This window comes from Lepus europaeus, chromosome 4 (genome assembly GCF_033115175.1).
Source record: "Lepus europaeus isolate LE1 chromosome 4, mLepTim1.pri, whole genome shotgun sequence".
NCBI lineage: Eukaryota > Metazoa > Chordata > Mammalia > Lagomorpha > Leporidae > Lepus > Lepus europaeus.
In genome coordinates, this window is record NC_084830.1 from 69370812 (window position 1) to 69395547 (window position 24736).

Genomic DNA, 24736 nt, shown 5'->3' on the forward strand with positions numbered 1-24736 from the left:
GGTTTACTCACCTAATGACCAAAGCAGCCAGATTTGGGCCAGTCCAAGCCAGGAGCTTCAAACTCCATCGTGGTCTCTCACATGGGTGATAGAAGCCCAAGTACTTGTCATCTGCTGCTGCCTGCACATGGTTCATTATCAGGAAGCTGAAATGGAAACAGAACACTCCAGTGTGAGATGCAGCTGCTCAAGTTGCTGAGCTCGCTCTTGAATTCCATGGAAACTGAAAGATCTAAAACTCTAACTCTCCTGTGTCTGTCTGTCTTACTGGCCTCCTTGCTGTTCTGCCTGAGAGCCTTTGTCCTTGTTTCTTTGCTCTTTTCTTATATGAATGGCTCATTTCCTTTTGTTATTCAGATCTTTGTTCAAGTGTGATTTTTTTTTTTTTTTTTTAGAAAGGGCTTCTCTTAACACCTAATATAAAATAACCCTCCCATCTCAGCAGTAGCAGTTCCTATACCCTGCTAAATTCTTCATGTCTTTGACTTAATTAATTTGCTTATTTACTGTTTTCTGAATATAAACCAAGGACTGACATACATGAATCTCTCAGTAAAAATTGAACGAGTGAAGGAATCCAGCCTTTGGAATCAGATAAAACTTGGATTTTAGTTTTTGTTTTGCCACTTAAGTGTATAGCCTTTCCTCCTGCTCCATAACATAGGAATGATAAAACAATTGTATGGGATAAGAGTGCAGATTATTTCATTTCATGGATCTTTGGAGTTGCTTGTGAATTATAATCTGTAGGCCTCCAGTTTAAATTAACTACCACATACTCACTATTTTTCCGCCTGATTCCTAATCTGTCTGTTGGCAATCAGTGGGAAAAAACCCAGATTCCTTTTATCATCATGTGTCATATGAAGTCTCTCTGTATTTCTACACCATGGGGAAGAGGGTGGAAGTATGATTTCTGATTAATGTGTATTCTTTTCCAGTCCAGTGCTCATTAGCTAAGTAAAATCGGAAGCCTTAGAAGTTCTAAAAAGCAATTTTTTCTTTCAATTGAAATGTAATTCACATACCACAAAACTTAAGCCTTCTAAAGTGTACAATTCTGTAGTTTTTAATCCCTCAAAACTGTTTTTTGAACATTCTCACCTCCCCAGAAAGAAACCCCTTATCCATTAGCAGTCCCTCCCAGTTTCTCCATTCCCCCATTACTAATGTATTTTCTGTCTCTATGGATATACCTGTTCTGGGCATTTTTTATAATTGGATTCATATGTGAGTGATTTATAACTAGCTTCTTTTACTTTTGGGGTCATTCATGTTTATATCAGCACTTAATTTTTTGTGGCCAAATAATAGTTCATTTTATAATTTTACCATACATATAATTTGCCTATCCATCAGTTGACATTTGGACTTTTTCCTGGACCTAGTCATCAGTTGATAAATTGGATAATTTTCACTTCTTGGTTATTATGAATAATGCATCTGTGCACATTCATGTACCTGTTTTTATGTGGATGTATTTATAATTTGATTTAGCTATAAACCTAGGAGTGGAATTACTGGTTCATATGATAACTCTAAGTCTGTAGATAAAAAACCAACTTTTTTCTCTTACTGTATACTCACAACACTTAATACTTCTTTTTTTAAAAATGTGTTTATTTATTTTGAAAGAGTTAGAGAAAGAGGCAGAGAGAGAGAGAGATCTTGGATCCACTGGTTCACTCCCCAAATGGCCACAATGGCCAGGACTGGGCCAGGTCAGATCCAGAAGCCAGGAGCTCCATCTGGATTTCCCATGTGGATGCAGGGACCCAAGTACTTGGACCACCCTCCTCTGCTTTCCCAGGTGCATTAGCAGGGAGCTGAATCAGACGTGGAGCAGCCAGGACTTGAACTGGCACCCATAAGGGATGCAAGTACTGCAGGTGGTGGCTTAAACCACTATGCCACAGCGCTGGCACAATACTTCACTTCTGATGCCAGATGTATGGGCTTTTCCCACACAAAGCAATTCTGGGTGCCCTATAATTCGGACACTAATCAGAGTTAATGCAGATACCACAGAAGAAGGCCTAAATCCCACAAGATTGTACTTTGCTTCAGACATCAGTCAGAAGTAGGAGGTTCTCAGTTGATACAACTTTTGTCCAAGTTTGCTCCAAATTGGAGGTTCTCTAGATCCCCTTTCTTGGTTATGATACTTTTCTAGATGAGCTCGTAGAACCCCAGAGAACAATGTATTAATAATTGCCAGTATATTGCAAATGTTATTTTAAAGGGTCCAGATGAATAGCTGCATCAAGCTTGTCATAGGTAAGGTCCATTACAAGATTGTTTTCACTGGAAATTATTGACCTCAGAACAACAAAAATGGTGATAACAGTGCTGTACATCTTTTAAAAAATAAGTTGTTAAAATAATGTCCTGGTCTCCCATGTGGGTGCAGAGGCCCAGGCACTTGGGCCATCCTCCACTGCCTTCCCAGGCCACAGCAAAGAGCTGGACTGGAAGAAGAGCAACCGGAACTAGAACCCAGTGCCCATATGGGATGCCGGCACTGCAGGCGGAGGATTAACCAAGTGAGCCACGGCGCCGGCCCAGATTGGGTAATTTATAAGGAACAGAACTTTTGCTCACAATTCTGGAGGCTGCAATGTTCAAGATTAAGCCATTGGCAGATCTGGTAGCTTATAAGGGTTCAGTCCTCATAGAGAGCACCCTTTAAAAAAAAAAATCATTTATTTGGAAGGCAGAGTTATAGAGAGGTAGAGGCAGAGAACTGGTTCACTCCCCAAATGGCTGCAGTCACCGGAGCTGAGCCAATCTAAAGCCAGGAGCTTCTTCTTGATCTCCCACGAGGGTTCAGGGGCCCAAGGACTTGGGCCATCTGCTGCTGCTTTCCCAGGCCATAGCAGAGAGTTGGATCCGAAGTGGAGTAGCCCGGTCTCAAACCGGTGCCCATATGGGATGCCAGCACTGCAGGCGGAGGCTTTACCGGCTACACCACAGCACCGGCCCCTGAGAGCACCCTCTGTGTGTATCTTCACATAGTGGAAGGGACAAACAAGCTCCCTCCAGGCCTCTCTTATACAGGCACTAGTCTGTTCACCAGAACTCTGCCCTTGTGACCTAATTACCTCCCAAAGGTCCTACCTCTTAATACCTATGCACTGGGGATTAGATCTCAACATGGGAATTTTGATGGGACACAAATGTTTAGACAATACTATATTCCTTATAGTATCTCCCTTATACCCCTAAGTTTAGCATTTTACTTAATTTTGAACAATATGTGACATGCCCTAATGTACCAACACATATTGTTTCTTGTATTAGATTTGAAGTTAAAATTGTAAGCCATACCAAACTTTTCACTGTCTTTGAGGACAGAATTATCATTTTATCCAAGACTTGGTGTATACCAGCCGGCGCCGTGGCTCAACAGGCTAATCCTCCGCCTAGTGGCGCCGGCACACCGGGTTCTAGTCCCGGTCGGGTCGCCGGATTCTGTCCCCATTGCCCCTCTTCCAGGCCAGCTCTCTGCTATGGCCTGGGAGTGCAGTGGAGGATGGCCCAAGTGCTTGGGCCCTGCACCCCATGGGAGACCAGGATAAGCACGTGGCTCCTGTCTTCGGATCAGTGTGGTGTGCTGACTGCAGTGCGCTGACCGCGGCAGCCATTGGAGGGTGAACCAACGGCAAAGGAAGACCTTTCTTTCTTTCTGTCTCTCTCTCTCTCTCTCTCACTGTCCACTCTGCCTGTCCAAAAAAAAATTTTTTTTTTGAGACTTGTTGTATACCAAAACCTGACTGTAGTCTACATAGCATATTTATGACATGTGATTTGCTTTAGTAACTTATTCATATTAGAATTTCCAAAGGTAGCCTAGCCATACCAAATCTGTACATTATAATTTGAGATCTTGAACAAAAATAGAATGTTCTTCTGAAGTAAAAAAAAAAAAAGGTTAGCTTAAAAAAAATCAACTCTGTTAGGCCTAGTGTTGATTACTTGCAGCTTTTCATCTGTGGTATGAAATCAAGAGAAGAAAGTAGGCACTGAAGTTATTTTATTTCATTCTTAAGGTTTCTTGGTAACTTAAATATTTTCTTTGGAGTGTTAATTTCCAGAAACACCAAACAGGTAAGTTCTAGACTAGCTTAAGTAATTAAGGTTTGAATCTGGATTGTAAATCCTTTGTCTACTGGAGTCAAGCAGGTTTAGGGTATATATGTATTGAGATCGTGGAAGAGAGCATACACAACCTGAAGAGGGTAGCTTAATCTACAGGGAATAGTCAGTTTATTTGAAAGAATGGCAAAGAAGGACAGAGATAGAGATTTCCATCTGCTGGTTAATTCCCCAGATGCCTGCAACAACTAGAGCTGGGTCAGGCCAAAGCAGAGAGCCAGGAACTCAATCCAGGTTTCCTGTGTAGGTGGCAGGGACCCAAGTACTTAGACCATCATCTGCTGCCTCCCCAGATGCGTTAGCAGGAAGCTGAATCAGAAGTGGAGCACTCTATACTTGAACCTACACTTTGATATAGGACACCAGTGTTGAAAGTGGCAGCTTAACCTGTGCCACAACGCTAGCCCCAAAATGACTTTTTATTAAAAGAAATTTTATACATGATCATTATTGAAATATTAGAAAATACCAAGTATTAAAAAGAAAAGCATCACCCTAAGGAGATCATGGAATGGTGAGATTAAGCAATGATTTTCATTTTTAAATATTTTGGTTTGTATTTTTTCACCTGTGTAAACGTGATGTTTACCATTGAGAAGACAATCCCTTGTAAAATCCCTGATCCTAAATTCTAGGTCCAATTCAGTTATTTTGTATGTTTGCCACCTTCCTTTCTCCTTGATGCATATGCTTTTTTTCCTCAAAAAAACCTCTTTTCCTTAAAACACCACATTTATGCAATTACCAATGTGTTGCTTTGCCTCCCTTCACAACTAAATTCCAATAGCTTAAAAAAATAGATGCAGCAAGGGTCAATATAATTTTTAAGTTGTAAGTGAAAACTTTAAGGTTTAATGAATATAAGTTGCCATTATCTTTGAAACCTCCTGTGTCATCTTCTGATTGTGTCTCACTACTACTGTCTCACAGTAGATTTCTGTCCTGGATTTCATGTTTGTCATCCTTTATTTTTCTTTAGATATAGAGTGCTTTGTTTTTGTTTTTGTTTTGTTTTGTTTTGATATATTTATTTATTTATTTGAAAGAGAGAGGTAGAGACGGAGAGAGAGGTCTTCCATCCGCTGGTTCACTTCCCAGATGGCCACAAAGGCTAGAGCCGCACTGATCCGAAACCAGGAGCCAGGAGCTTCCTCCAGGTCTCCCACGTTGGTGCAGGGACCCAAAGACTTGGGCCATCTTCCACTGCTTTCCAAGGCTGTAGCAGAGAGCTGGATCAGAAGAGTTGCAGCCGGGACTAGAACTGGCACCCATATGGAATCCTGGTGCTTCTGGCCAGGGCTTTAACCCACTGTGCCACAGCGCCGGCCCCAGAGTGTTTTGTTTTTGAACATTAAATAAGTGGAACTATACTGTTAGTATTCTTTCCTGACTTTTTTTTTTTGAAGATTTATTTTATTTATTTGAAAGACAGAGTTACAGAGAGAGGTAGACAGTGAGAGAGAGAGGTCTTCCATCTGCTGGTTCACTCCCCAGATGGCTGTAATGGCCAGAGCTACGCTGATCCGAAGCCAGGAGCCAGGAGCTGCTTCTGGGTCTCCACGTAGGTGCAGGGGCCCAAGTTCCTAGGCCATCTTCTACTGCTTTCCCAGGCCACAGCAGAGAGCTGGATTGGAAGAGAAGCAACCGGAATTAGAACCAGTGCCCATATGGGATGCCGGTGCTTCAGGCCAGGGCTTTAACCTGCTGCTCCACAGCGCCAGCCCCATCCTGACTTGATTCTTTTGTTTAACATTTTAAGATTAATCTTATTTTGATGGATGTAGCAGTACATTTTTAAGTCTAAGTGGTATTTCATGGTATGAATCTATTAGTTTACCAATTTTACTTCTAACCTGTTGTGAACAGTGCTTCTTCAAATATTCTAACACATGGGGCCAGCACCGTGGCTCAGTTGGTTAATCCTTCTCCTGCAGTGCCGGCATCCCATATGGGCACGAGGTTCTAGTCCCGGTTGCTCCTCTTCCAGTCCAGTTCTCTGCTGTGGCCCCGGAAGGGCAGTGGAGGATGGCCTAGGTACTTGGGCCCTGCACCCGCATGGGAGACTAGGAAGAAGCACCTGGTTCCTGGCTTCAAATCAGCACAGTGCCAGCCGTGGCAGCCATTTGGGGGGTGAACCAATGGAAAGAAGACCTTTCTCTCTCACTATTTGTATCTCTACCTGTCAAATAAATAAACAAATAAATATTCTAACATGTTTTCCTGGTGTGCATATGCATGGCTGTAGGAGTACAGATCATGGGTTATGGTCCATCTACTTAGCTTTACCAGATAATGCCATATTTTTCTAAAGTAGTTGTATTAGTGTGTGTTCCAGGGGTATCCTATACTCTCCCAACACTTGGTATTATCTGACTTACTTTTATTAAAAGTGTCATATGGTGGTTCTATTTTACATTTTCTTGAAAATAAAGAGAGCAATATAATTTTATGTGTTTGTGGGCCATTTATGTTTCCTCTTCTGTGAAGTGCTTATTCTTGACTTTCAATTTGACTGTCCTATATTGGTATATAGGAGTTACTTTATATGGTTCATTTCCCCATTTAAAGTTTAGGTTTTCTTTCTTCACTTTTTAACGTGTCTTAAGAATATATTGGTATTTTCTTTTTTTGATTGGCGCCTTTTGTTTAAGAAATCCTTTTCTAAAATGAGTGTTTTGCCTAGTGGTTAGGATGCCCACATCCCTCATCATAGTACCTTGGTTCAGTTCCCAGCTCTGACTTCTGGTTCCACCTTCCTGCTAATGCAAACCCTGGGAGGCACTGGTGATGGCTTGAGTGATTATATTCCTTCCAACTGGGAGACCAGATTGTGTCTGACTCCCAGTTTCTGCTCACCCAACCCCAGCTGTTGCAGGAATTTGGGGAAGTGAACCAGCAGATCAGAGCGTTGAAGTAAAGATCCCTTTTCATTCTTTATGTGAAAACCTAATTTATTTCAGTCCTGTTTCCAAATACAAGAGGGCTTCAGAAACTTCATAGGAAATTCACATTATCTTTTTTTTTTTGACAGGCAGAGTGGACAGTGAGAGAGAGAGACAGAGAGAAAGGTCTTCCTTTGCCATTGGTTCACCCTCCAATGGCCGCCGCGGCTGACGCGCTGCAGTCGGCGCACCGCGCTGAACCGAAGGCAGGAGCCACGTGCTTATCCTGGTCTCCCATGGGGTGCAGGGCCCAAGCACTTGGGCCATCCTCCACTGCCTTCCCGGGCCATAGCAGAGAGCTGGCCTGAAAGAGGGGCAACCGGGACAGAATCCAGCGTTCCAACCGGGACTAGAACCCGGTGTGCCGGCACCATAGGTTGAGGATTAGTCTAGTGAGCCGTGGCACCGACCTAAATAAATAAATCTTTAAAAAAAAGAAGATGAAATTCAAGATGACATTTGACTTTTGATTTAGAATTAAATGCCACTAACAGCAGTTATTATTAATAGGTTAACATTCAATAAAGATAATGTCAGTGGTATATATTAGGCTTTAGAAAGAGTTTTTGTTGTAGTCATTTCTTTAAATGTTACCCAAAAATGTTAAACTTTTTATTTATCCATTGTAACTCATTTCTTGATCTTGCCAGGGAGGCCTTTTGGCATATTCAAACTTGGTTTGACTTTTTGAGTTTATATTTGTACAGGCTTTGGCATTTTGAGTTGAGGGAGCGGAAATCAGCTGACTAGAATTTACAGTTAACCCTCCAAATCTGTGGGTTCTACATCTCATATTTAACCAGCCACCTATCAAAAATACTAAAAATTAGAAATTGTGTCTTATCCCCTAAACAATATAGTGTAACAACTATTTACATAGCATTTATATTGTATTAGGTTTTTTTTTTTTTGGACAGGCAGAGTTAGTGAGAGAGAGAGAGAAAGAAAGGTCTTCTTTTCTGTTGGTTCATCCCCCGAATGGCCACTGCAGCTGGCAGGCTGTGCCGATCCGAAGTCAGGAGCCAGGTGCTTCCTTCTGGTCTCCCATGTGGGTGCAGGGCCCAACCACTTGGGCCATTCTCCACTGCCTTCCTGGGCCACAGCAGAGAGCTGGACTGGAAGAGGAGCAACTGAGACAGAATCTGACGCCCCGACCGGGACTAGAACCCAGGGTGCCAGCACTGCAGGTGGAGGATTAGCCAAATGAGCCACGGCGCCGGCCTGTATTAGGTATTATAAGTAATGTAGAGATGATCTAAAGTATTCAGGAGTTATATGAGAATACTACATCATTTTTCATAAGAGACTTGAGTATGTGGGGATTGTTGTATCAACAGTGGTCCTGGAACCAGTCCACAGCATATATGCAGGGCTGATGAAATGTTTCAGTGATTACATTTTTAGAATGAGTACTTTTTTTTTAAGACTTATTTATTTGAAAGGCAGATTTAGAGGGAGATCTTCTCTGTACTGGTTCACTACCCAAAAGGCCGTAACAGCCAGGGCTGGGTCATATGGGAGGTAGGAGCTTCATCTGGGTCTCCCAAGACCTCCATTCAGATCTCTCATGTAGGTGGCAGGGTCTCAAACACTTTTCGCAGGCCGTTATCAGGGAACTCTGTTGGAAGTGGAGCATACGAACTGGCACCCATATGGGATGCCACTGTCGCAGGTAGTAGCTTAACCTGTTGCACCACTGCGCCACTCTTGAGTGATTACTTTTTAAATTGCTTGTTTTATTACTTTGTCCTCGTGTTCCTACATTTCACCTTTTGTGGGAAACTACGGTAGTGGTGACTTGGAAAGCGACGGGAAGATGGGGGCAGATAGTATATTAATCTGAGCAGCACCTTGATGTTGTTATCTCCTTAACAACCATAGGGAAGAATAAATCTCAATAATCCCTCATGTGTACTGAATTGGGAGAAAAAGTTTAAGGAAAGGAAACATCCTAGGCTGTTGTAATGATGGAGTAGAGATTCTCAAGTAATACATAATGACAAACTAGAGTGTTAATTCAGTTTTCTGATATGTCCTAAGACCTTGTCATTGATAACAGTAAACTGGATAATTTGTCAGTTATTTTTTCTAATCAGGAAAAAAAGAATAAATTAACATGGTTTTGTGTCTCTTCATTTTTGTAATGAGGAAGAAGAGAAGGGAAAGTACTAGCTGGACTACAGAGGCACTGAAAAGCTAAGCTAGTTTTGAAAGTGTTAAATGACCTGTCTTCAGTGGTTTTTAGATGTGTTAGGATCCTTCTTACTAAACAGGAAAACCCATATGGGTCTCCTATAAGAGCTCAGATTCCTGTGCACTTTCCAGAGTTGAGCCAACAAGTTGAAGATTAGGTATTTTTCAGTTTTGCTTCAGAGTTGACATGCTTCAAAACATTGACTTTCTAAGTCTGGCCATTTTTGATGGATGAGTGAGACAAAGAAAATAAATTCTTTTGCTAGTAACTTTAGGTCTTTTTTGCCTAGAAAGATAGATGGCTGTGTACTGCTGTGGAAATTCTGGGCATTAAGTGCACATTTAAAGGTTGACTAAAGTCATGTGTTTTAGGGTAGGTGAGATAAAATAGGAGATAAGAATCATTTCAATTGTTACATTTCCTGAAACTTAATTGATGAAATTTTATTTTTCAAGTTTTCTTGTACCTAAAGGTTAGGAAAGTTAATTTTATAATTCTATATTTTATAGATTTTTAAAATGCTTGTTTTTATACTTTAATCTTTCAAATAAAGATATGTGCTATTGGGGCCAGCACTGTGGCACAGTGGGTTAACGTCCTGGCCTGAAGCGCTGGGATCCCAGATGGGCGCCAGTTCTAGTCCCGGCTGCTCTTCTTCCAATCCAGCTCTCTGCTATGGCCTGGGAAAGCAGTACAAGATGGCCCAAATCCTTGGGCCCCTGCACCCGTGTGGGAGACCCAGAAGCTCCTGGCTCCTTCCTTCAGATCGGCATAGCTCTGGCCGTTACGGCCATCTGGGGAGTGAACTAGCGGATGGAGGACCTCTCTCTCTGCCTCTACCTCTCTCTGTAACTCTTTCAAATAAATAAAATAAATCTTAAAAAAAAAAAAAGATATGAGTTATCAATGCATGTCATTGAATAATTGGCAGGAATTTTCCTTTCCTAGTGTTGTATAAGGCACATCTTAGAATTGATGGTATGTCTCAGATTTGGAAGACAGTGGCATGCTTGTGATTATTTTTAATTTTCCCATACCTCACCAACTTAGGGACATGCAAGAAGGATACTTGGCTGTGAACCACTGGAACTAATATCCTTTTCCTTCTTTCCCCCCATCGTTTTTGGGTGTTTCTTCAGTTTTAGTTACAATGGTTCTCTTCTGCATTTATTTTCCATTTTGTAGTTACCTCAGTTTATAGCTGGCATTTTTACTACTGTCTGGGAAAGCAGAATGATATTGCCTTGATTGATTTTTTTTTTTTTTTAATTTTTACTTATTTGAAAGGCAAAGAGACAGAGATATTCCATGCGCTACTTCATTCCCCAAAGCCTCTCAATATCCAGGGCTGAGCCAGGCTGAAGCCAGGAACCCAGCATGCCATCCAAACCTCCCACATGAGTGGCAGTGCCCCAGGTACTTGAGCCTTTGGGATGCAAATCCAGGCATTCTGATGCGTGCATCCCAATGGTATAGTAACTACTGCACCAAACACCCACCCTGCCATGATGGCTTTAAGAGCTGCTGGCTCAGTGCTTATGCTAGTGTTCTGTCTTAATGCTAGTGTTTCTCATCTGCTTTTGTTACACTTGGTCTTCAAACTTAGAAGGTGAACATCTTCTCACAGTTAGGCTGCTTACAGTATGATAGCTAGATTTTTCCAGGACAAATGCTTTGAGAAAGAGAATGACCAAGGTGGAAGCTGTAATGTTTTTTATAGTCTAATTACCTCTAAAACATTATAGTAGATCTTCAATGAAGATGAAATTTTAATTTGTCTTTACATTCAATTCTTGAATGCGCACATGCAAGGAACTTAAAGCTAGCTTTCCAGAAAAGCCAAAAAGATCATATGAGGCAAATTATTAGTTTCATCAATAGGCACTCCTTAACTCATAATACTAGCCCTGCTCTCATTATTGAGGATATGCAAGGTAGTTTACTCCCTACTTAGACAGCAAAGGGCTGACATGAACTGTGTTTTTAATGTAGTGACACCATTCCTTCATCAAAAACATGGTCCTGTGCATGTCTTGAATACTAGCTTGGTAATATTGAAATGAAGAATTGGAAGGTCGGCCCATCTCATGGTGCTAATGGGAGGGGGCAGAGAAATTTGATATTAATTATTGTCTGGGCCGGTGCCGTGGCTTAACAGGCTAATCCTCCGCCTTGCGGCGCCGGCACACCGGGTTCTAGTCCCGGTCGGGGCACCGATCCTGTCCCGGTTGCCCCTCTTCCAGGCCAGCTCTCTGCTGTGGCCAGGGAGTGCAGTGGAGGATGGCCCAAGTGCTTGGGCCCTGCATCCCATGGGAGACCAGGAGAAGCACCTGGCTCCTGCCATCGGAACAGCGCGGTGCGCCGGCCACAGTGCGCCTACCGCGGCGGCCATTGGAGGGTGAACCAACGGCAAAAAGGAAGACCTTTCTCTCTGTCTCCCTCTACTGTCCACTCTGCCTGTCAAAAATAAAATAAAAAATAATTTAAAAAAATAAATTAAAAAAAAAAACTTTAAAAAAAATTAAAAAAAAATTATTGCTGTCTAACAAACTCAAGGTGACACACCATCATTACAATATAGTGTAACAACTATTTACATACATAGGATTTTAAATTGTATTAGGTATTATAAGTAATGTAGAGATTATCTAAAGTATTCAGGAGTTATATGAGAATACTACATCATTTTACATAATAGACTTGAGGATTGGAAGTGGAACAACCTGGACACAAACTGGTGCCCGAATGGGATGCTAACATCATAGGTGGAGTCTTAGGCTGCTATACAACAATGCTATCCCATAGTTACTTGGTTTCCAAGTCCATAAATTGGAAGCTGCTGTGGTTTTTGTTTTGCTTCATCATTGTACACTGAAAAAGAATGCCCATCAATAACAAGGAAGAGGTGAATAGTGAGAATTGTGTAAATTAGAATGCAAAAAAGTTATTTTAGGCATCTAATATGTGGAAAATAACTATGTATTCCAGACCTTGATATGTTATATTTTAATGTGGCATAATATATATTGTCCATAACAGTAACTTATCTTAAGTATGTACAGATGATCCTATTTAAGAAACATGGGCAGTAGTTTGTAAACTAAAATTACTTTAAAATTTTTCAAAGGCCTGTGGAAAGTTCTGTGGAAAGCTTATTTGTGTATAATGATTTTTTTTTAATGATTATGGAGAGCTTTTTTATTTTAAAATGGAAATAGCAAAGGAAGTACTCTAGGCTGTTAAGACATTGCAACTTCAAAAGATTAGCTATGAAGTCCTAAAGAAGCTGATGTTTTGTAGGTAACTAGCTACTCTTATAACCACTTTACAGTGTCAGAGTTGAAATGTTTTGACAATAGACAATTTCAATTTTAAGAATTAGGCATATAAGATAAGTACAAGATAACAGGGGCTTGTAGAGGGAAAGGGTATGAGCGTTGGAAGGAAGTTTAATCAGTGAGTTCATGCTATAATTTGTTATAAATTTCATGTTATAAAGGGAAAAAATTGCAAATAATTGTTGGTGGTCTTTTCTAGAAACGACTACAGAAAGAACTGTTGGCTTTGCAAAATGACCCACCTCCAGGGATGACTTTAAATGAAAAGAGCGTTCAAAATTCAATTACACAGTAAGTGTTTAATATTTAAAGTACTTCTTTATTATTGACATAGTCTATGAATTTATGTTCAGTTTTTTAAATTATGATATTTTCATATTGATCCCATTTTCTTACATCAAGGGGTTAATATAAGCATTTTAGTCCTTGCATTTACAGACATAATTTTTTATGTAATGTGTATTATACACATTGTTGCAGAATTATAAAGCCTTTTTTTAAAAGCAGTATCTTTCGTAAGTTTTTTAAAATGACAGAGCAGCATTAAAAATTTTTGTCTGATTTTGTATGAAATAATCCTAATCTCTAATATAGTGATTTGGTATGAGTTAGCCAATTTTTAAAAAATATTTATTTATTTATTTAGAAACAGTTACAGATAGAAATGTCTTCCATCTAATGGGTCACTCCCCAGATGGCCTTAAAAGCCAGAGTAGGGACAGACTGAAGCCAGGAGCTTCTTCTGGGTTTCCCACTTGTGTGGCAGGGGCCCAAGTACTTGGGCCATCGTCTGCTGTGTTTCCCAGGCAATTAACAGGGAGCTGGATCAGAAGTGGGGCAACCTGGACATGAGAGGTGCCCACAAGGGTTGCCAGCATCGAAGGCAGCAGCTTTACTTCTATGCCACAACACTAGCTTCTGTCATATTTTTTAAGACCATTTAGAGCTTTGAAGATAATAGCAATAATAATGAGATATTTCTTCCCATCTTCCAAACATACTAACTGCATACTGTATAGAAGGGTAACTATGAAGGTCTAACTGAGCAGTCTCCTTTAATAGATAAGAAATTTGAAATAATTGTTCCTCTATATTAACAACAACAAAAAATCTCTAAAAATATAAAAGGAGAGGCTGGTGCTATGGCTCAGCGGGTTAAAGCCCTGGCCTATAGCGCCAGCATCCTATATGAGCACCAGTTCAAGTCCTGGCTGTTCCACTTCCAATCCAGTTCCCCTCTTATCTGCCTGGGAAAGCAGTGGAGGATGGCCCAAGTCCTTGGGCCCTGGTTTCAGATTGACTCAGCTCCGGCCACTGCCACCATTTGGGGAGTGAACCAGCAAATGGAAGACCTCTCTCCATAACTGTCTTTCCAACAAAGTAAAATAAATCATTAAATATATAATATATTTTATATATTTATATATATATAAAATAAGGAAAAGAAGCCAATAAGATAGAAATTTCTGTAAGTCAACTTGTAACATAAATACACCAAGTGAAATATTTATTGAATTCTAGATGCAGGGAGTAAAAGTGATCAAAATTCACATAATAGTGGACATATTTATCCTTTCAGAAGGAAGCATTTTGGTTACCTTTGACTTTTGACATTTAAGTCCGCACCTTAATGACAAGAGCTCTAAGAACAGGAGTGTTGGCCGGCGCCGTGGCTTAACTGGCTAATCCTCCACCTTGCAGCGCCGGCACATCGGGTTCTAGTCCCGGTCGGGGCACCGGATTCTATCCTGGTTGCCCCTCTTCCAGGCCAGCTCTCTTGCTAGGCCCGGGAAGGCAGTGGAGGATGGCCCAAGTGCTTGGGCCCAGGATAAGCACCTGGCTCCTGGCTTCAGATCAGCGCGATGCGCCAGCCGCAGTGCGCCGGCCACAGCGGCCATTGGAGGGTGAACCAACGGCAAAAAGGAAGACCTTTCTCTCTGTCTCTCTCTTTCTCACTGTTCACTCTGCCTGTCAAAAAAAAAAAAAAAAAGAAAAAAAGAAAAAAAGGAGTGTTGAGAATGTGTATGTTGAGTGGATAGACATATTAAATTCTGAAATTGTACTACAAATCTTTGGATATATAATAATCTCTTTAAAACATTGATGAATCTCAAATGATTTTTCATTTGTAGCAAATAAATTTGAAGCTATTTTAAAAGAGTATGATAGTCTATAAAATTAAACAAAATAGAACAGTCTGACTTTGTTTTTGCCCTGGTACAGATTGAATCTCATTTTAAAAATTTTGTTAATTTGAAAGAGACACAGACAGGTTTCTCATCCATTGGTTCATTCCCCAAATGCCAGCAATAGCCAGGGCTTTGCCAGGCTGAATCCAGGAACCAAGAACTTGAGTCTTTCATGTGTTTGGCAGGCATCCAACTACTTGAACCATCACCTGCTTCCTCCCCTTAGCAGGAAGCAGGAATTGGAAGTTGAGATGGAACTTGAAACCAGGCACTCTGATACAACTGCTAGACCAAATCCCATCCCTTAATCCCATTTTTATCTTTTTTTTTTTTTTAACCCCCTCTCTGTGTTAATCCCCCTCAGAGTGTTCTGTAATAGCCAGGCCTTGTAAACCTCAATGAAGTCGATCATCATCAGACTGCTTCCTTTTTCAACCTTTACTCTTTTGAGGGAGTAAGGAACCACATTAACACAATGACTTATAAATTATTGAAGCTAGGGCAGCATTTAGTCTAGCAGCTAAGATGTAGGTTAGGATGTTCACCTCAGGCCAGTGCATCCCACATGGAAGTGCATTTCAGGTCCTGGCTGCTTTGGTTCCAATCCAGCTTCCTGCTAATGTGCCTTGGAAGACAGCAGAAGATGGGCTTCTACCACCTATGTGGGAAACCTGGATGGAGTTCTTGGCTTTGGCCTAGCCCAGCCCTCGTTGTTGCAGACATTGGAGGAGTGAACCAACGGTTGGAAGATTGATCTCTGTCACTCTCATTTTCTCACTCTCTGTCACTTTGCCGTTCTAATAAATTAATTAAAGTTAAAAAATCCACATCAGAGTACCTGGTTTCTGTTCCTGGCTCCAACTCCTGATTCCAGCTTTGTGCTAGACAGCAGTGATGGTACAAGTAATTGGGTTCCTCTCACCATGCAGGAGATCTGGATTTGAGTTTCTAGCTTCGACCCAGCTCAGTTCCAGCTGTTTGCAAGCATTTGAATGAGTCAGTAGATACCTGAGAGCTCTCTCACAAATAAATAAAAGCAAAAATGTTTAACGGTTCTCTGAAACACCAGTAGTCTGGTAGACTATATTAAGGCCTCATAAAGTGTGAATATCTTAACCTTTGAACTTATAAATATACCCTAAAACTCTTCTAAGAAGACTACAAAGAGGAAAAGATTGACTTAAAACTAAATATATGCATATCAATGTTACTAATTTTAGGGCTAATTTGGAAACAATGTAAATGTCAGTAATAGTTATAGTTAGGATATAAGGCAAAAATTTTATATAGTCATAATTACCTTGGCATGTCTCCTGTCTCAGTAAACTGTTTTCCAGAGTAAATTAGATAAATGCTGAGGCTGGCATTGTAGCAAAACAGCTTAAGAGATGCTGGCATATCAGAATGCTAGGTCACGTACTCCTATTCCACTTCTGATCCAGCTTCCCACTGGTGCACTTGGGCGAGCAATGGAGGGTGATCCAGGTACTTGTGCCCCTGCACCCACATGGGAGATCCAGAGGAAGCTCCTGGCTTCTGACTTGGTTCTGGCCCACCTCTGGCCATTGCAGCCATGTGGGGAGTGAACCAACGGATGGAAAACTCTGTGTATGTGTATGTGGCTCTGTGTGTGTGTGTCTGTCCGTCTCCCTCCCTCTCTTTAACTCTGCCTTTCAAATAAATAAATCTATTAAAAAATATTTTAAAAACTGAATAAAAAGAGCTATTTTTGTGTCAATACACTTGAGTTTGAGATTTTATGCTGTTTGTTTTTCGTTTTCTCATGCTTGGATGAAAATTTGTCTCTGTCCTTTGCTAGCCATCTGATCTTGAATCTAGTGTCTTAACCCCTGAGTGTTAGAGGAGGGACTCAGGGTGTTAAAGCCCACTCTGAGAGTTGTTGGGAGGGTGAAGTACGCTCCTGTCCCACTGCCTGCCTTAGGAGATGTTCTCTGTATTCCTCCTTCTGCTTCTCATCCTAATTCCTTTTATGTGAAGTTTTAAATTTGCTTTTTCTGTTCCAGGTGGATTGTAGACATGGAGGGTGCACCAGGTACCTTATATGAAGGGGAAAAATTTCAACTTCTATTTAAATTTAGTAGTCGATATCCTTTTGACTCTCCTCAGGTAATTGCCTTGCTTTTTAAATTTTTATTTTTAGTAATAGCAAAATGCTAAATTAGTGATTTTTAAGTAAAAATGTACAAAAGAAATTCATTATAAATATGTGGAATGGATTTACTCTTATTCTCATTTGTAGTATAATCAAGATCTTATGAATATTTCACTCTGTTGCAATTAGGGCTCTGTTGCACTTGTAGTTTCAAGAGTTTTAGATTGTTTCTTCTCTCTGGATATTAGCAGAAAAGGGTAAAAGTCTGATCTTGGCCTCTGATTTGTAGAAGTTAGCATTTTGGAATAGCTGGAGGTACTTTGTGCTAGATCTGGTGACAGAGTGACATGGTAAAGAGGTGAGCACTCAGTCAGAAGCAGCACTTTGAATTTGCATTGACATGCTGTTTTTGCAGTCTTTTAGTATTGCAAGGACAGAATGGTGCATTACTGGTGTTACATATTTGTACATCAACTCCAAATCTAATTATTGTAATTTGAGATGCAATTTAGTCAATGGCTTAATACTCAGACAATTAATTGATAATGGTATTAGAGGAACATTTTTGAGAAGTATTTAACTTTGGTAAATGAATAATCAGAAATTGGAGAAAGGGAGACTCTGGGATAACTTCCAGGTTTCTGGCTTGGTAGAATGGGTGAATGAGTTACTACTTATTCTTTAGAGAATGATTACAACAAAGTACTTCATTTTTAAATTTGAGGTTTGTGACACCTGTTGGCTAAAATGATAAGACTTAATGCTAAATCTGGAGTATTGTTAACTAATGGGAAATCTGAAAAATGAACCAAATACCTGAACTGTTTCCCAGATACTTGAAATTCAGCTTGTTAGGTGCTAAAATAGGAAAATCATATTTCATTGCCACATTAAAGAATATATCAGACATAGATTTTTTTTTGGTCATGTGGGAGAATAGTTGGATTTTAGTTTTTGTAATATGGATAAAGAGAGATGTTTAAAGGCACAGGATTAAATGGATACTGACTCCTTCTTGAGTTCTGAAGTTTTCCTGTAAGCAGAAAACTGTTAAGGCTTTTTACCATTTTCATAAAGAAGTGAAGGGAGTTTACGCTGTCTATAATAGATCTCAGTCAACTATAATCAAAAGACAAAGCAAAAATCTTTTCTCTCCAGAAAATTACCTTCACTTGTTTCCTGCTTGCTTGTAAGTGTTATTTCTGGCTGTTAATACATGAAGTAATTAGAGTCTTAGACTCCATTGCCTTGTCACCTTCCATCTGTTTTCCATCTTACCTTCTGTTTGTTTGAAGGTATGTGAAGGAAGAATACAAGACACCAATTCAGAACTTTTGACTAGGAGAATACTTGGAAAGGGCTACTCTAGGGGCTCACAAATTTTTCATCAGAGAAAAGATTTGTTTTTAAAAGGTGTATTTATTTTTATTTTGAAGGCAGAGTTGCAGAGAGAGAAAGGGAGAGACAAAGATATCTTCCATTTACTACTTCATTCCCTAACAGCCAGGAACTCCATCCAGGTGTCCCATATGGGTGCAGGGACCCAAGTACTTGGGGTATCTAGTACTGCTTTCCCAGGTGAATTAGTAGAGAACTGGATTAGAATTGGAAGAGCAGGACTTGAACTGGTACTCATATGGGTTGCAAGAGGTGGCTTAACCCACTGAGCTACAACACTGGCCCCAGAAGATAGGAAGTCAAGTCAAGTCAAAAAAAAAAAAAAAAAAAAAAAAAAAATCCTCTAAACGCTGTTAATGGCATTTAATTCTAAATCAAAAGTCAAATGTCATTTTGAATTTCATCTTTTTTTTTTTTTTTTTTTTTTTAAGATTTATTTATTTAGGCCGGCGCCGTGGCTCACTAGGCTAATCCTCCGCCTGCGGCGCTGGCACACTGGATTCTAGTCTGGTCGGGGCGCCGGATTCTGTCCCGGTTGCCCCTCTTCCAGGCCAGCTCTCTGCTGTGGCCCGGGAGTGCAGTGGAGGATGGCCCAAGTCCTTGGGCCCTGCACCCCATGGGAGACCAGGAGAAGCACCTGGCTCCTGCCTTCGGTTCAGCACGGTGCGCCGGCAGCAGCGTGCCGGCCGCGGCGGCCATTGGAGGGTGAACCAATGGCAAAGGAAGACCTTTCTCTCTGTCTCTCTCTCTCACTGTCCACTCTGCCTGTCCAAAAAAAACAAAACAAAAAAAAGATTTATTTATTTACTTGAAAGTCAGAGTTATACAGAGAGAGAAGGAGAGGCAGAGAGAGAGAGGTCTTCCATCCGCTGTTTCACTCCCCAATTGGCCGGAGCTGAGCCAGTCCGAAGACAGGAGCCAGGAACTTCCTGTGGGTCTCCCATGTAGGTGCAGGGGCCCAAGGACTTGGGCTATCTTCCACTGCCTTCCCAGGCCATAGCAGAGAGCTGTATTGGAAGTGGATCAGCTGGGATTTGAACTGGCACTCATATGGGATACTGGCACTGCAGGTGGCAGCTTTTACCCGCTATGCCACAATCTTCCCTTTCCATCACTATTCTACACATTTTTTCCAAATCTTTTTGCAAATACTTGAGTCAGTTCACTCCTTTTTTTTTTTTTTAAGGTTTATTTTATTTATTTGAAAGGCAGGGGTGGGGCAGGGGGAGAGAGAAATCTTCAACCCGCAGGTTCACTCCCCAGATGGCCGCAACAGGGCTGGGCTAGGCCAGAGCCAGGAGCTTCTTTGGGTCTTCCACGTGGATGTAGGAGCCCAAACACTTGGGCAATTTTCTGCTGGTTTTCCAGGAGCATTAACAAGGATCTGGATCAGAAGTAGAGCCGCCGGAACTCAAACCAGCACCCATATGGGATACTATTGCCCATATGACAGCTTAACTCACTATAGCACAATGCCGGCCAGAGTTCACTCCTTTCTTACCTTACTATTAGTGCTGTAGTCCAAGCTTTTATCTTTCAGTTGGACTGTTATGTTAGCCTCTACTTATTTATACTCCTGTATGTCTTCTCTCAGTGCCATTAGATGCTTTTGAAGACATAATTATCTCATTGTTTTTCCTACACAACCTCCCTCCCAGCCCCCACTCTTTGCAGTAAAGCATCGTAATGGGCCGGCGCTGCAGCTCACTAGGCTAATCATCCGCAGGCAGCGCCGGCACTCCGGGTTCTAGTCCCTGTCGGGGCATCGGATTCTGTCCCGGTCGCTCCTCTTCCAGTCCAGCTCTCTGCTGTGGCCCAGGAATACAGTGGAGGATGGCCCAAGTGCTTGGGCCCTGCACCCGAATGGGAGACCAGGTGGATCGGTGCAGTGCGCCAGCCGCAGCAGCCATTTGGGGGGTGAACCAGTGGAAGGAAGACCTTTCTGTCTGTCTCTCTCTCTCTCACTAACTCTGCCTGTCCAAAAATAACACATCGTAATGGTGTTTGTTTGTTGTTGTTGTTGTTGTTGTTTTTGACAGGCAGAGTGGACAGTGAGAGAGAGAGAGACAGAGAGAAAGGTCTTCCTTTACTGTTGGTTCACCCTCCAATGGCTGCTGTGGCTGGCGCGCTGCAGCCGGCGCACTGCGCTAATCCGAAGGCAGGAGCCAGGTGCTTCTCCTGGTCTCCCATGTGGGTGCAGGGCCCAAGGACTTGGGCCATCCTCCACTGCACTCCCTGGCCATAGCAGAGAGCTGGCCTGGAAGAGGGGCAACCGGGACAGAATCCGGTGCCCCAACTGGGACTAGAACCCAGTGTGCCGGCACCGCAGGCGGAGGATTAACCTATTGAGCTGCAGCGCCAGCCAAGTAATGGTTCTTTATTTTCTGTTTAGTCATTGGCTTGTCATGCAAGTTCCTTTATTGTCACCTCTGAACGTAACATTTCTACACACATTGCCTCCATATATAGTATTAATAACATTTATATCATTTTGTAATTTAACTGCCATTTTGATTTTATTGTCTAATAGTTTTGTTTTTTTTTTTTTAAAGATTTATTTGTTTATTTGAGAGGTAGAGTTACGAAGAGGCAGAGAGAGAGAAAGAGATATCTCTTCAAATGGGCACAATGGCCAGGACTGGGCCAGGCGGAAGCCAGGAGCCAGGAGCTTCTGGGTCTCCCACATGGGTGCGGGAATCCAAGCACTTGGGCAATCTTCCACTGCTTTCCTAGGCACACTAATGGGAAGCTGGATCAGAAGTGGAGCAGCTAAGATTCAAACCATTCCCATACAGGATGCCAGCACTGCAGGCAAGCAGCTTCACCCGCTATGCCACAGCACTAGCCCCTGAAATATCCCTTTTTAGGTGATGACATTGAAGTTGTTTTTTTTTTTTTTTGACAGGCCGAGTGGACAGTGAGAGAGACAGAGAGAAAGGTCTTCCTTTTTGCCGTTGGTTCACCCTCCAATGGCCGCCGCGGTCGGCGCACTGCGCTGATCCGATGGCAGGAGCCAGGTGCTTCTCCTGGTCTCCCATGGGGTGCAGGGCCCAAGGACTTGGGCCATCCTCCACTGCACTCCCGGGCCACAGCAGAGAGCTGGCCTGGAAGAGGGGCAACCGGGACAGAATCCGGCGCCCCGACCAGGACTAGAACCCGGTGTGCTGGCGCCGCAAGGCGGAGGATTAACCTATTGAGCCACGGCGCCGGCCAACATTGAAGTTTTTAAAAAATGAATTGTCTTGTTCATGTTTTAATAAACCCAAGGCTTTTCTCTCCCTTATCTCATTTTGCTAATTAGCTATAAGTACCAACATGAGGAAAATGCCTATTTATCCATGTAGCAGTTTTCTCTGAGGTGAAAAATGATATGTAGAATAATATCATTTAAAGCTCTAAGAGAGGTGGTTTAAGATTTAAAAGAGATTTAAGATTCTGTTTGAGACACCCATGTGCCATGTCAGAGTGCCAAGATCCAAGTCCTGGCTCTGCTTCCTATTCCAGATTCTTGTTAATGTACAACCTGGGAGGCAGCAGCTGATGGATGGTTCACTACTTAGTTCCCTGATAACCACATGGGAGATTTGGATTGAAGTATCCCTGGAATTGACCAATTTCTTTTCTGCATCACTGCTTTTGTACCTGTAAATGAGATCTGTAAGACTTTTACATACCTTTATAGTTTTTCTTTCACCTTTACCAATTATTAATTTCTCATGTGATAGCTCCCTTACAGTAAAAAAGCTATCTAAATACGATGTTTCGCTCAGTGATTTGCTTTAAAAGAAAGAACAATAACAACAAACAGTTTTCAGTTAATATGGGAACAGAGATGAAACATTTTTTCATTATTTTTTCCCATTAATGTTTATCTTCCTACATATGTTCTATTCCATTCCTATGCTAGGGTATAGGTATATGGTTGGTTAGCTCTACATGTATTGAGCATATATTGAATGTAGATACTGTTATCTGTACTTGAGAGATGGGGGAGAATATAGGGATAAAAACGTCATTAGGCTTGCCTTTAAACAGCTTATAATCTTTTTTGACATTTGGATAGGTAGACATTTATTCATTCATTCTCTAGAAATTTATTGAGTAAATTTCATAGGAAAGACACTGTGCTCTATGTACACTGGTAAATTCAGTGGTGACCAAAACCACAAAAACAACAAAAAGTCCTTCTTATTGAAGGTTTGCATTCTTGCAGGCAGATTCAGCCCGTAAGTAAAATAAGTGCAGTATGGAAGATGGTGAGGGAAAAGGGAGGAAGAGAGATGAAGATGTTGAATATGGGGTAGAGTTGTCTGGAAAGGTTTCACTGACAAGGTGACATTGAAGGAGGACCTGAAAGGAGTGAGTAAACCATACAAAAAGAGTTGAGAGAAAGAACAGGTGAAGACATAAGCAAAGACCCTCAGTTTACAGCACACACAGGAGTAGGTCCATAGAGTGATGTATAAGAAGGGGCAGTATAGGGCGTAAGTTAAAGACTTAATATCCACCACTGATTGTAAAGAACAATGATTGTTGTTGTTGTTGTTGCTGTTTAAGATTTGTTTACTTATTTGAAAGTCAGAGTTAGACCGAGAGAGGAGAGGCAGAGAGAGAAAGAGAGATCTTCCATCCGCTGGTTCACTCCTCAGTTGGCCTCAACTGCCGGAGCTGCGCTGATCTGAAGCCAGGATCGGAAGCTTCTCCTAGGTCTCCCACACGGGTGCAAGGGCCCAAGAACTTGGGCCATCTTCTGCTGCTTTCCCAGGCCATAGCAGAGAGCTGGATCGGAAGTGGAGCAGCTGGGTCTCAAACTGGTGCACATATGGGATGCCGGTGCTTCAAGGCCAGGGTGTTAACCCACTGCATCACAGTGCCAGCCCCCAATGATTGTTATTGTAGTCATTTTTGACTTAGAGTAAATGGGGAAGGCTTTGGAAGGTTTTGAGCAGAGGAATGGCGTGATTCTATTGAAAAGGAACAGTGTGGCTGTAGCAGATAGACTGTTGAGGATGCAAGGGCACAGGGAGACCGGACAGGCTAATTTAGTAATCCAGAACAGAGATGCTAGCAGCTTTCATCAGAAGGGTGGCCATGGCCATATTTTGGACTTAACTTTAAAGATTGAATCAACAGAATTTGTTGATAGGTTGATGAGGACTATGAAAGATCAGAGTCAAAGAAGACCTCACAATTCTTGGCCTATGCAATTGGGAGGATAATCAAAATAGCAAAAGGAAAGGCAGTGACCAGTTTAGAGTAGACTAAGGTGACCTTTGAACTGCTTTAAAGATCAAGGATAAGAGGAGTTTGTGAAAAGTGTGGGATAAAATATGAAAGGACCTGGCCTCATCTGAGATATGTGAGCATATGCTCTTGTAGTTTTAAGTGTAGAATACATGGAGGACTGTAACTATAGCAGGAAATATGAGTGGAGGGTTGTTCTGAGGCTGACAAGAGAGGGTCATGCACTCTGAGGGAGTTGGACATTGTCTCATAGACATTGAGACGTGTGGTTAGTTTCCATAGAAACAGTGAAATCCTCAAGCTTAGTACTTTACCCTTTTGGTTTTTTCCCTTTCTGCCTCCTCCATATTAGGAGTTCTTCCTTTCCTTCATATATCTACTATTTATTCCTCTTTTCTCCTGTCAAAACATTCTTTTTGAATGAGATAAATCTGAAATACATATTTATTGCTTGTAAGTCGACCAGTTACACTTGGTTTTTGAAGAAATTTTAGAAACAGGAAAAATATTTATTTTAAAGGAAAGGAGACACTGTCAGGTTTTCAAAACTATACTGATGCTAAAAGCAGTGCTCAACACTTTCCATGATTACAAAGTTTTAGAAGTATTAGGGCAATGGGGCAACACTGTGGTGCAATGGATTAAGCTGTTGTCTGCATGGGCACTGTTTTGAATCCCAGCTGTCCACTTCCGATCCAGCTCCCTGCTAATGTGCCGGAAAGCAGTGAAGATGACCCAAGTGCTTGGGCCCCTGTACCCATGTGGGAGACCCAGAAGAAGCTCCTGGCTTCAGCCTGGCCCAGCCCTGGCCATAGCGGCCATTTGGGGAGTGAACCAGCAGATAGATCTCTCTCTCTCTCTTCCCCCCCTCCCCCTCTCCCCCTCTCTCCCCCTCTTTCTCTCTCTCTCTCTCTCTCTCTCTCTGCTTCTGTCTCTACCTCTGGAGCTCTGCCTTTCAAATAAATAAATCTTTATTAAAAAAAAGAGAGGGGCTGACTCTGTGGCATACTAGGTTTAAGCCTCTGCCTACAGCACCAGCATCCCATATGGGCAGTAGGTCAAGTCCCAGCTGCTCCACTTCTGATCCAGCTCCCTGCTATTGGCCTGGAAAAGCTAGGAAGATGGCCCGAGTGCTTGGGCTGGCCTCTCCACCCATGTGGGAG

At 41.8% G+C, this 24736-nt stretch overlaps 1 protein-coding gene across 2 annotated transcripts in view; it reads left to right on the forward strand.

Annotated features, from left to right (window-relative positions):
* Nucleotides 1-24736, forward strand: part of UBE2W (ubiquitin conjugating enzyme E2 W) — a 60432-nt gene that overhangs the window by 11632 nt on the left and 24064 nt on the right. For both annotated transcript variants that reach the window (XR_009865713.1, XM_062188347.1), the window contains exons 2-3: nt 12829-12920; nt 16843-16945. Coding sequence is in view for 1 of the 2 variants with exons in the window: in XM_062188347.1 (XP_062044331.1) it covers nt 12829-12920; nt 16843-16945 (195 nt within the window). In the remaining variant the exon portion in view is untranslated. The remainder of the gene's footprint in view (nt 1-12828; nt 12921-16842; nt 16946-24736) is intronic.